At 42.0% G+C, this 12,867-nt stretch overlaps 1 protein-coding gene across 5 annotated transcripts in view; it reads left to right on the top strand.

Annotated features, from left to right (window-relative positions):
• corin (corin, serine peptidase) overlaps positions 1-12,867 on the top strand; it is a 212,727-nt gene that overhangs the window by 122,830 nt on the left and 77,030 nt on the right. For all 5 annotated transcript variants that reach the window (XM_048544649.2, XM_048544631.2, XM_048544678.2 and 2 more), the window contains one exon: positions 8,831-8,944. In XM_048544649.2, coding sequence (XP_048400606.1) covers positions 8,831-8,944 — 114 coding nt within the window. The remainder of the gene's footprint in view (positions 1-8,830; positions 8,945-12,867) is intronic.

Genomic DNA, 12,867 nt, shown 5'->3' with positions numbered 1-12,867 from the left:
GAGTTGGATAAAGTATGGTGAGAAATCTCAATCAGCGTTGTGAAGAGAAACACTCCAAAAACTTGCTGCAACTCAGACATAGCCAAAAAATCTGTAAGATTCAGCCAAGGAGTGAGAATGCTGATCTCTGGGGACCCCCATACTCTCTATACTTTACTGCAGTCCAAGGGAATAACTGTTCACTACTGCTGTTTGCTTCCTACCACTCAGGAAACTGCATCTGTGTTTTTAATGCCTCTGTTGTTCTGTGGGCTTTGTCTTTGTTGAAAAGCCTGTCATGTAGCACTTTAAGATCGATTTGAAATGGATGTCACTCAATAAACTCTTCCATCACTTAGCAAACAGGTTGGTGCAGATTGGTTGAGCACTAAGTGAGCCATATCACACTACATGATTTTCCACTGGTGGGATTTGTAAAAACATCTTTGAATATTCAATTTCCAAAGCAAAACCTATTCTCTCATTTCCATATTTTGAAAAAAATGCACAACTAAAGAATGGTTAAGATACAATTATAAAGTTGCTTTTCACAAGGACTAAAAAGAAACAGTCCTTTGCCTGTAACCAGCTGACACCTCTTCCCCCATGTCGGAAAGCCTTTGATCCCTATCTGACTGAGCAGAAAACATGGACAATTAGGAGACATATCCTGATGGTGATGAAGTAAATCTGTGAGAGCTTTTACTAAGACTCATCAACATCATCGTGACGCGTGCTCCACCTGAGAGCACCTCTCAATGTCACTCTGGTCAGTATCATTCTTTCCATTTTCCAATGGGTTCCTTCAATTTTCAAGCCATTCCGCACTGATGTTCTCCTCCTCCTTCTTCCACTTTACACTTGAAATCATCCCTCAATAATATCTTTTAGCAATCCAGTTCCTCTTAAGTTTTCTTCTGCCAATCTTCGCTTTTTCCAAATTATACTCAGAAAATATCCTTGTTTGCCCATTCTGCTCAGCACTTCTTCAATTGTTAACTTGTCTGTCCAGCTGATTCTTTCCATTTCCTTTTAAACTCAAATTTCAAAGTAGTTAAGCAAAGTGGTCTCTTTCAGCAATGTTCACATCTCAGCTCCCTGCAAAACAGTCCAAACCAAGCTTTTTATGTGTTGTTTCTTGTTGTTTATTCAACTTTCCAGTTCATAACCATCTCTTCTTACTAAATAAAATCTTTCTTATTGCTATTCTTATTTCTATTTCTCAGTTACACTTTCTATTTGCAGATACTATGCTTCTTAGCTACTTGGATTCTTGCACCACTTCCAGTTCTCTTCCTTATATGCATGCATTCCTTGTTGATTTTGGAAATGAATCGCATTGATTTTGCCAATGTTCACTTTTATTCTAAATTTCATGCCTGCATTACTCTTCCATCTGTTAGTTCTTGTAATCCTTCTGTGCTTGCTACAAGTTCTTTCTCATCTTCAAATCTAACTGATGTTATCATTCACCCCACAATCTTCACACTAGAGTCTTTGCTTTTAAATGCTTCTTAATCATTGCTCTGCACAGACATAGTGCAGAGACAGAAGAGAATAATGTTGACATAATTTCGTTGGACAAGGTACATTACAGATTGAGGTAAGAATAGCAAGAAATGAGATAGAAATGGAATAAATGAAATACCTGCAGAGCTGACTGAAAATGTAAAAAGCATGCAGCATCGATGTTTGCAAAGCTATGTAAAAACAATTACTTTACAAGAGAATGTCAGAGGACTTCATGCAAGCAATAACGGTCACCTGAAGAAGGAAGCCAAGCGCATGCTGTGTGTATTTTGTAGACTTTCATCTGGATTTACTAGATTGACGTAGATGGCTAATGAGAAATCTGTACATGAGACAAACAGCGAAAGTGAGTTTTTTTTGGAGCAGCTTTTAGAGTTGATGATGTATAATGAGCCAGATTTGATGAGGGAGTTTAGTGTGAAGAAACCTGCAGGGGACAATGAGCATAATGTGATAGAGTTCACCCTACAGTTTGAGAGGGAGAGGTTGAAATCAGATCTAACAGTATTATAATTGTGTAAAGGTAACTGCAAATACTTAAGGCAGGAGCTGGCCAGAGTTTTTTGGAAGGGGAGCCTAACAGGGGAGACAGTCAAGCGGCAATGGCAGGAGTTTCTGTGGGTAGTCCAGAAGGCTGAGCAGAAATTCATCCCAAGGAAGAGGAAACATACTAAGAGGAGAACGAGGCAAGCACGGCTGTCAAGACAAGTCAGGGACACCTTGAAAACAAAAGAGAAAACATACAATGTGATGAAGATTAGTGGGAAGTCAGAGGATTGGGAAGCCTTTAAAAACCAGAGGAGGACTGAAATAGGCAGGGAGGTGGTGGCGTACTGTGGGAAGAAGTTAAAATATGAGGGTAAGCTAGTTTGTAATATGAAAGATTCCAGAAGTTTTTTTAGATAAATAAAAGGTGAGAAAGAGGCAAGAGTTGACATTGGACCATTGGTAAATGAAGCTAGAAAAGTAGCAGTGGAATACAAAGAAATGGCAGAGGAACTGAATAGGTACTTTGCATCAGTTTTCACAGTGGAAGATGCCAGCAGCCTAGCAGAACTCCAAGAAAGGCAGGGGGCAGGGTTGAGAGTAGTAGTAACAGGTTTTTATTAAAATATTAGAATCCATTATTAAAGATGAGATTGCAGAGTGCTTGGAGGTGCGTGGTAAAATAGGGCTAAGTCAGCCTGGCTTCGTCAAGGGGAGATCATGGCTGACAAACCTGCCAGAAGTCTTTGCGGAAGCAATGAGCAAGTTAGATACAGGAGAGTCAGCGAATGTGATCTGTTTGGATTTCCAGAAGGCCTTTGTCAAGGTGCTGCACAGGAAGCTGCTAAATAAAGCAAGAGCTCATGGTATTAGAGGAAAGGTTCTGGCATGGATAGATGATTGGTTGTCTGGCAGGAGGCAGAGAGTGGAGATGAAGGGGTCTGTTTCAGGATGGCAGCCAGTGACTAGTGTAGTTCTGCAGGGACCATATATTGGAACCAGAAGTATTCATGTTATACATTAATGATTTGGACAAAGGAGCTCAGGGCATTGTTGCTACACTTGCAGATGACATGAAGACAGGTAGAGGGACAGATAGTGTTGAGGAACCAGGGACGCTGGCAGAAGGACTTGGACAGGCTTGGGGAGTGGGTAAGGAAGTGACAGATGGAATAAAATTTGAGAATGTGATGGATTATGTACTTTGAAAGGAAGAAAAGACGTGTAGACTATTTTCTAAATGGGGAAACATTTGGAAATCTAAAGCACAAAGAAACTTGTTCGTCCAAGTTCGGGATTCTCTTAAGGTTAAGATATGGGTTTACTTGGCACTTAGAAAGGCAATAGCGAAGCTCACATTTATTTCATGAGGTCTAGAATACAGAAGCAGAAATGTATTTCTGAGAATATATAAGGTTCTAGTCACACTGCGTTTGGAATATTGTGATTAGCTTTGATCTTCATATCTAAGGAAGGATGTTCTGGCATTGGAGGGATCTGGAGGTGGTTGACAAGAATGATCCCAGGGATAAAGGGTTTGTCATATGATGAGTGGTTGAGGACTCTGTGCCTATACTCGATGGAGTCTAGTAGGATGAGGGAGATCTGATTGAAACTTACAGAATACTGAGAGGCCTGGCTGGAGTTGGCATAGAGATGTTTCCACTAGTAAGTGAAAATACGATCTGAGGGCACAGCCACAGAGTAAAGGGATGACCGATGAGAATGGAGATAAGGAGGAATTTCTTCATCCAGAGGGTGTTGAGTCTGTGGAAACTCATTGCTTTGGAGGCCAAGTCATTGTGAATGTATTTAAGACAGAGATGAACAAGTTTTTGATTAATACGGGGATCAAGGGTTACAGTGAGAAGTTGGGAGAATGGGGTTGAGAAAAATATCATCCATTATCGAATAATGGAGACTTGATGGGCTGAATGGCCTAACGCTGCTCATGTATTTTATGATCATATTCCGAGGATTAACTTCCTGTGATCACCACTACCAGCTGGGAATACTGGGTCCTAAATTACCCCTCATAGAGCAAAAATGTATCCAAAACAAACACGTTTTGATCGTGTTCATTTGAAAATTAGTTTGGAGAATGTTAAAAGGTCAAACTAGCATGGCATAATTAACAAGCCCTCTGTATACTTTGAACAAAAAAATTAGAATTTTAATGAACAAAATTTATTTTTGGGAAAGCAGATGTTTTGTTTTCATTTAGATATGGCAGAAATAGAATTTAAAGACAAATATATTTGTATTACTCAATAAGTGCACCTGATGCCGACAGGACGCAAGTTGAATAATATCCCATCAACAAATTTCAACTTGCTTCAATTTTTTTTAAACTCATTCACGGGAAATGGGTGCTACTGGCTGAGCCAGCATTTGTTGCCAATCTCTAGTTGACCTAGAAGGTGGTTGTGGCTGAAATAGTTCCAGAGAGGCTGGTATCCTGTCACCAAGTCACTTATTATTTACATGTGGAGAGATCAGCTCTTCCAGAGACGGCGCTCTGAATGAACAGGATGTCTGACACTCCTGTTCTTTTTTACAGTACAATGGGCTGGGACCAGCCAGCTCAAAACCAGTCCCTACACTGAGGAGACCTTCTGAATGTCCTGTTTATTTTTTTTTCCTCTCACTGCGCTCAAAGGAGGGCCTAGCAGTAGTGCTTATATATTCCCTAAATTAACTGTGGCTGTCTATAGTGACTCGGTAAATAGACATCATTGTGCAAAAATGTAATTCCATGTCTTCCGCCACCAGGAAAACATTCATGCAGTCAATGATCTACTGACAAGCAACACCAGAATGAGTAGAGAGAGGAACACTCCCATTTACGTCTGTAAGCCAGGGCTCCCAGATTGGACCAGATGAACAGCCCCAATCAGAGAACTCATATTCTATGAGGCTCACCTGGCTGACCTTGTAACAATCACTAAATCACTCCTCCTCTAAATCTGAGGACATAGGCCAGTTCCTTTTTGCTGGGGATGCCCTAGGGTATTTTAGCACCGGGTCTGGTTCATTCAATTTTGCCTCTGATACGGGCAGTGTATAATGCACAGTAGTTCACATTTTGCACCTGGACTATCGCATCTACCCAAACGTTATACGTCACCTGGACCAAGAGGCAACAATACCACTTGCCCATTCCCCCAGTTTCTACTCAAACTTATTTCCCTAGAGTAAACTAGCGGAGGCTTGTGTTTGGCATTGGTATTCCTGATGCTGTTTCTATGCCAGCCCCTCCCCCACCACCCACGCTGTCACTCCCTACATTTGGGAAGATCAGACTTAACCTGGTGCAGAGCCTTCTCCCCAGTAGCAGCTCAGCTGGAGCTATCCCTGTAGTTACATGAGGGGTTGTCCTACAATCAAATAGGAATGGGTCAGTTTGGTATCTAGTGAAGCTGGAGGCTGTTTCTTCAAGCCTGCCTTCAAAGTTCGGACTGTTATTTCTGCTGGATTATTGGATGATGGGTAGTACGGGTCTATCCTTACATTTGAATACCATTCGACTTTAGGAAATACTCAAATTCCCTGCTGGTAAATGATGGCCTGATATCAGTGATCAACACTCCTGGGAGTCCGTGTATTACAAAAAATGCGCGCAGTTTTTCTATTCTCATCCCTGTGTTTGACAACTGAATGCTATGCACATTCAACCACTTTGGGTGGGCATATCCAATGATTCAGAACATCGAACCCATGAAAGGATCTGCATAGTCAATGTATAACTGAGTCCAGGTTTACCAGGCCATTCCCACAAATGGGGGGGATGGTAATGTTTGTCCTTGTTGGCACTCTGGGCACTGCCCACCAATGGGGCTACATCTGCACCCAAGCCTAGCCACCAGACATAATTTCTTGTGAACATCTTAGTTTTGGAGACCCATGGATGACCCTGTTGGGATTCAGCCAGTATCTGGCAGCGACCTTTGCTTAGGACAATCGCTCTGGCTCCCCATCGTAACATACTGTCCTCAATTGTGATCTAGCCTTTCTGGGTCCAAAAAAATTTCAGCTCTGCTAGTGACAGCCCCATGATTTCCCTCATCACTACCAGCTGTCTCAGCTTTGCCAGGACCGGATCTTTTTGCCTCCAAAGTCTGATATTGTCAGCTGTGACTGCAAGTGTGTCCAGAAACTTTAAAACCATTACAAACTCTTCTGGCGATGGCACCAGCAGTGAGTGTATCTGCCAGTGGGAGGCAGCTCAATGCATCTGTTACATGGCCTGCACAGTGTTGTTCCAACTTGTAATTATACGCATATAGTATCAGAGTCCACTGATGATTTTGGCCTGAAGCCATGCGTGGCACTGACTTGTCTTCTTTAAATAGACTTAGCAGGGGCCTGCGGTCCATTATTATCACAAATGTAGACCGTAAAGGTATTGGTTGAGCTTCCTCACTTCAGATATGAGCACCAAACCTTCCTTCTCTATCTGAGTGTACTTACACTTTGCATTAGCCTGTCCTGACGGCATATGCTATTGGGCATTCCTATCCATTGGACCACTTATGAGCTAATCCTACCCCGATGCCATATGGGGACGCATCACATGTCAATACTAGATCTCACTTGGAAACGTAGTGTGCCAGCACCTCAGCGGATGATAGCTGTTTCTTCACTTCCCTGAAAGCCATGGCTTGGCTACGCAGCCATTTCCAAGGCTGACCATTTTTAGGAGTTGATGGAGGCCAGGTTATGTATGAACTTTTTGCAATAATTCATCAGCCCAAGGAAAAACCTAAGTTCCAGTAGAGACGTGGGAGCCCAGGGACACCTTCGATCACCATCATTTCAGCTTCCAATGGGTGTAACCTGGTCTTGTTGACTCTACAGCCCATTTAGGTAATTTGGGGTGCCAGGAGCTCACATTCTTCCCTTCTAAAGCATATGCTCATCTAGGAGAAACATCTAAAGCCTCATATCCAAGTTCTCTAAGTGCTCCTCAATGGTCTCCCTGTCATTATTCACATCGTCTAAATAAATGGAGACCACGGGTAGACCTTGTACAATGTTCTCCATCAATCTGTTGAAAAATTGCACAAGCTGACGATACCCCAGATGGCAGTATTGTATACTGGTACTAACCCTAATGGGGATTAATTGTAGCGTACTTCTGGGATTGTCATCTAACCACAATCGCAAATATGCATGGCTCAAATCCAGCTTCACAAAGGACAGCCTCCCTGCCAGCTTTGCTTGTAAATCCTATATCTGAAGGACTGGATGTTTATCTAGCTGTGAAAAACAGTTTATTAGTCAGTTAAAAACCCCACAAATGTGAATCGACCTGTTAGGCTTCACCGTTGGTATGATTAGTGCTGCCCATTACACAAACTGTACTGGTTTGATGATTCCTTCACTTTTCAGCCTCCTGATTTTTGCCTCTACTTTTCCCCAAAAGACTAGTGGAACAGGGCAGGCCATACAGAATTGTGGAATTGTTTTCAGGTCAACATGAAAGGTGGCCATGTCTCCTTTGAAAGTCCCTAGACCTTCCTTAAAAACCTCCAGCTATTTATTTACTAACTATTCACTCAGGCAACCTTTTTCTAATCGAAAAATGTTGAGCCAACCTAGGTGAATCTTCCACAACAAATTTCGCCCCATCAAGCTTGGGCCTGAGCCCTGGTCATACAATTACTGGTAAGTGAACCAGCTGCTTCTCTTAAGAGATGGGAACCAAAGCTGTACCCTTAATCTGTAAAGGGTCCCCAGCATAGGTTCTGTCTAGCTGAGGTTTTGTGCAATCTTAAGTGTTAGAGTCCAGAATAAGTTTTGCTATAGGCGTGTTCTGTGATCACTGAAATGGCCACACTGGTAGAACCAGATGACCATTTAACTGCACATTTATTTTGATTGGTTCTGATCTTGATGTTGCTAAGCAACATAACTGTTCCAAGCCAGATGTAGGTGGAGTTTTCAGTGTGCACTCTCCTGGGATACTGGCCAATGAGCTGTCTTACATAATTTACTTTAGTGGGACTCTTTTGCTGTCTTGAGTCTGCATACATCAGCGACTACAATGGCTTGCTGGCCCAGATCCTGAATAAAATTTCTTTCCCTAGTAAAAAAAAAACACATGCTTTCGATACATTGGGCCACCGTCTTTGATGGCAAGATCCAATGAGTCAGGCTTCCCAAATAACGGCATGATGCCAGAAATGGTGATTCCAACTCAAATACAATTGTTGCAAGAGACTTTCTTGAGGAGCATGCTTCTCTGTTGTCACCACAGGGCCTGTATCTCATTACCAAGTTACCTTTTATTTACATGTGGACAATCCTTGACACTGATCCAACTCCCTCAGAGCCAGCTCTCAGAGTGAGCAGGATGTCTGATACTCCTGCTTTTATCTGTCAACCAGGGCTCCCTGATTGGATTAGGTTAGCAGCTCCAATCAGGGAACTGATAGCCAGGTGGACCTCAGAATGACATCGTTACAGTTACTACAGTGACCTGCCAACTTGAAGTGCTGCTGTCCATTTGGTATAGATAGATCCGTAATGCGGCTGGGAGGGAATTCCAGAATCTTGACCCAATGACACTTAAAGAACTGGGATATTTTTCAGTTCAGCATGGTGAGTGGTTTGGAGGGGAACTTAAAGGTGGTGTTCCCATGTATCTGCTGCCTTTGTCATTCTGGATGGAAATAATCATGGATTTGGAAGATGCATGAAACGCTCAAATTATCCTGCCTTAAAAGGCATCATTACATATATTGTCCATGGCATAGTTGTGAAATCTATCAAATATGACAATGCACATACATTCTACAGCTTTTAATGTACCTTTTTTTTCTTTTCCTTGCAGAATCTTGCAAAGAGCTGGACAACTTCTTGTGTGGCAGTGGATTCTGTATCCAAAGGAAGCTGTTGTGTAATGGTTACAATGATTGTGATGACTGGAGTGATGAGGCAGACTGCGGTATGTTCTTGATTTCTCTCTACTGATAATAATTACACTTCTAAAGAGTCAAGTGTTATAAGGAGTTAAACAAGATTTGTATAAGTAAAACCCAGATACGTCTCCAAGGGTGGCTTTTATTATAATGGGTGAAAATATGTTGTGTCTCTGATTCTGGACACTATTTTTTGGATAACACATGTATCTCAATATTGTCAGCTTAATGCCAGTTTTGTGTTGGACATTTTGAAGGAAACTGCTTTAAACAAGGAACTTTCAAGAAAAGCAAATGTGACATTTTCTGTTCAGAATGACAAAAGCTGTTTTATATTTTGACAATTTAAAAAAATGGACACTGGTTTCCACAAACCTGTTCCCAGCAGCTGTGCTTAAAGTTGTGAGGAGATTTGACTTGAGGTATTCAAAATCATGATGGGTTGAGACGAAGTAGCCTCGTGAGAAATTGTTTCCATTGGTTGAGGAGTCCCAAGCCAGAAGACACTGATTTAAGGGAATTGGAAAAAGAATCAAAGGTGACATTGGAAAACATTTTTTTTAATCCACTGAGTGGTTAGGGTTTTTAATAGGCATTGCAGCCTCACAGCGCTAGGGACTCGGGTTCAATTCCAGCGTCGGGCGACTGTCTGTGTGGAGTTTGTACATTCTCCCCGTGTCTGCATGGGTTTCCTCCGGGTGCTCCAGTTTCCTCCCACAGTCCAAAGATGTGCAGGCTAGGTGAATCAGCCATGCTAAATTGCCCGTAGTGTTCAGGGGTGTGTGGGTTATGGGGGATGGGTCTGGATGGGATGCTTCAAGGGGCGCTGTGGACTTGTTGGACCAAAGGGCCTGTTTCCACACTGTAGGGAATCTAATCTAAAAAAATCTCAAAATTGATACAGCACAGAAGGGAGGGCATTTAGCCCCCTCATGTCAGGTCTGGATGCCCAAATTAATAATTCATCTAAAGCCAATTCCCCACCTTTTCCTGTGATCCTGTATATTTTACTTTTTTCAGATAATCCAACTACTCTTGAATGTCTGGATAGAACCCATCACCACAACACTATCAGGCAGATCTTAACAACTCACCATGTGGAAATAAATTTTGTCGTGTTTCCATTGTTACTTTTGTCAGTTACTTTAAACGTATGCTCACTTAATCTCAATCCTTTCATTAGTGACAGCTTTTCTTTATTTACTCTGTCTAGAGACCTTATGATTTTGAATACTTCTGTCAAATCTCCCAAAGAAATGGGTCCCAACTTTTCTAATCTATCTATATAATGAAAGCTTCTCATTTCTGCAACAATTCTTGTGAATCTTATCTGAAATGCGATGGCTTGGAGGCAGATGCATTGTTGCCTTTCACAAGGGAGATGGATTAGTACCTGAAGAAAAAGAAAATCAGAGTTGTGGAATTAGTTAAAAGCTCTCATACCTTGAATGAAGCACAGAATAATGGTGGCATTGTGATGCTATCTGAGGAAGTTAGACAATTACTGAGGAGGGGACTACATTTCAACCACTTGCTATTATACTGGCTAAGTACTTAATACTTGACTGTGTTATACATATCACTGCAGCAATATGTTTCTAATGGTACCTAGTACTAGGAATTAAAATAAACCTCTATGCTGTAACATTCATGAAATATTTCATGATACCGGTCATACTGATGGACATCAAAAAACCTCAAAGCTGTCAACAGTTTTGTTATAATCAAACAAAATCTAATTGTGCCCACTACCACACAAGAAGTTCTTGTTCATCTGGCTCGAGACCTGAACATTACATACCTGCAGATTTGCAAAACATTTTACATAAAATTACTCGAAATTAAATTTGAGATTTCTTTCACAACAAACTTTACAGAAAGAGGAAAACAATGTCAATATAAGGAATATATGATAACAGAAAGGTTGGAGGTGCCATTGATATTTCGAGGGCTATTGCAGGCTTCAGCGAGACATTGACAGAATGCAGAGCTGGGCTGAGAAATGGCAGATGGAGTTCAACCTGGATAAATGCGAAGTGATGCATTTTGGAAGGTCGAACTTAAATGCTGAATATAGGATTAAAGGCAGGATTCCCGGCAGTGTGGAGGAACAGCGGGATCTTGGTGTTCAAGTGCATAACTCCCTCAAAGTTGCCACCCAAGTGGATAAGGTTGTTAAGAAAGTATATGGTGTTTTGGCTTTCATTAACAGGGGGATCAAGTTTAAGAGCCACGAGGTTATGCTGCAGCTCTACAAAACCCTGGTGAGACCACACTTGGAATATTGTGTCCGGTTCTGGTCACCCTATTTTGGGAAAGATGTGGAGTCTTTGGAGAGGATGCAGAGAAGATTTATCAGGATGCTGCCTGGACTGGAGGGCTTGTCTTACGAGGAGACGTTGACTGAGCTCAGACTTTTCTCTCTGGAAAGAAGGAGGAAGAGAGGTGACCAGATCGAGGTGTACAAGATAATGAGAGGCATGGATCGAGTTGATGGCCAGAGACTTTTCCCCAGGGTAGGATTGACTGCCACGAGGGGTCATAGTTTTAAGGTGTTTGGAGGAAGGTATAGAGGAGACGTCAGAGGGAGGTTCTTCACCCAGAGAAGCATGGAATACTTTACCAGTGGTAGTTGCGGAAGCAGAATCATTAGTGGCTTTTAAGCGACTGCTGGACATGCACATGGACAGCAGTGAATTGAGGGGAATGTAGGTTAGGTTATTTTATTTTTGGATTAGGATTAATCCATGGCACAACATAGTGGGCCGAAGGGCCTGTACTGTGCTGTACTTTTCTATGTTCTAAGGAATAGATGCTAAGGATCATGACCAATTTAGAGGGATCACCAAGAGCATTGTTTAAAATAAGAGTTTATAGAATTTCGTTAAAGCTGGAGAGAGGAATGAAACAGTTTAAGAAAGGAATTCCAAATGTAATGGCAAGCGCCTGAGGGTTTACAAGTAAGGGAACAAGGTGTGCAAAAAGAAAACAGAGAAATTCAGCTGCTCTGGCAGAATCGGTGGAGAGAGAGAAACGAAGCTAACATTAGATTTGCAACGCAGTGTGGAGCTGGAGGAACACAGCAGGCCAGGCAGCATCAGAGGAACAGGAAAGTTGATGTTTTGGGTTTGAACCCTTCTTCAGAAATGGGGAGGGGGCAGGGAGCTCAGAAATAAATAGAAAGAAGAGGAGTGGGGCTGGGGAAGGTAGGTGGTATGGCGATAGGTAAGTCCATGTAGGCAGTGGTGAGGATTGGTTAGTGAGGTGGGAGGGGTGCATAGGTGGGAGAGAAGATGGTCAGGTTATTTCAGGTCAGGGATGAGAGGCTGGTCATAGGATGAGGCTGGGGGTGGGGAGATTTTAAAACATTTTAACAATTAATCACTGTGTTAACTTAAGAAAAAATGGATTTGTTAAGCCAGGTTTCATTCTGGGATCTGACTTATCCAGCAGCACGATTAGCTGCAATCATGACAAGTATTCCATTTGATTTGGGTATGGCCAGATTTTCAACGTGCAGCACAAATCTATCGTCAGACTAGGACTGTGTAGTACTTTCCAGGTAACTGCATCCCCATGCACCAGCACAGCTTAGTAGTGTTAGCTTGGATCTGAGCAAGTTTATGCAACAAAGTCAAAACATTTTCCATTGTGAAAATTAACCTATTCAGTGAATTTTTTTAGACCTCTGGAGCAGGTGGGACTTGACCCTGCTCTCCTAGTTCATAGATAGGGACATTACCACTGCACCACAAGATTTCTCAGATTGTGATGTGTGGCTCCTGCCACATCAGTCTGACCTATTCTGCCCTTAACCCCAGGCACCTGCTTAACTACTTGCTTTTATTAACAGATTGCCTTCTTAAATCAAACTTCTGAAGGCATACAAACATATGTACAAAACAAATGAAAAGTAAACACAATGATTTTTTGCATATTTTATATCTTG

Source organism: Stegostoma tigrinum, chromosome 1 (assembly GCF_030684315.1).
Source record: "Stegostoma tigrinum isolate sSteTig4 chromosome 1, sSteTig4.hap1, whole genome shotgun sequence".
NCBI lineage: Eukaryota > Metazoa > Chordata > Chondrichthyes > Orectolobiformes > Stegostomatidae > Stegostoma > Stegostoma tigrinum.
The sequence above is the reverse complement of the archived record's forward strand: the minus strand, read 5'-3'. Positions and strand labels throughout refer to the sequence as shown.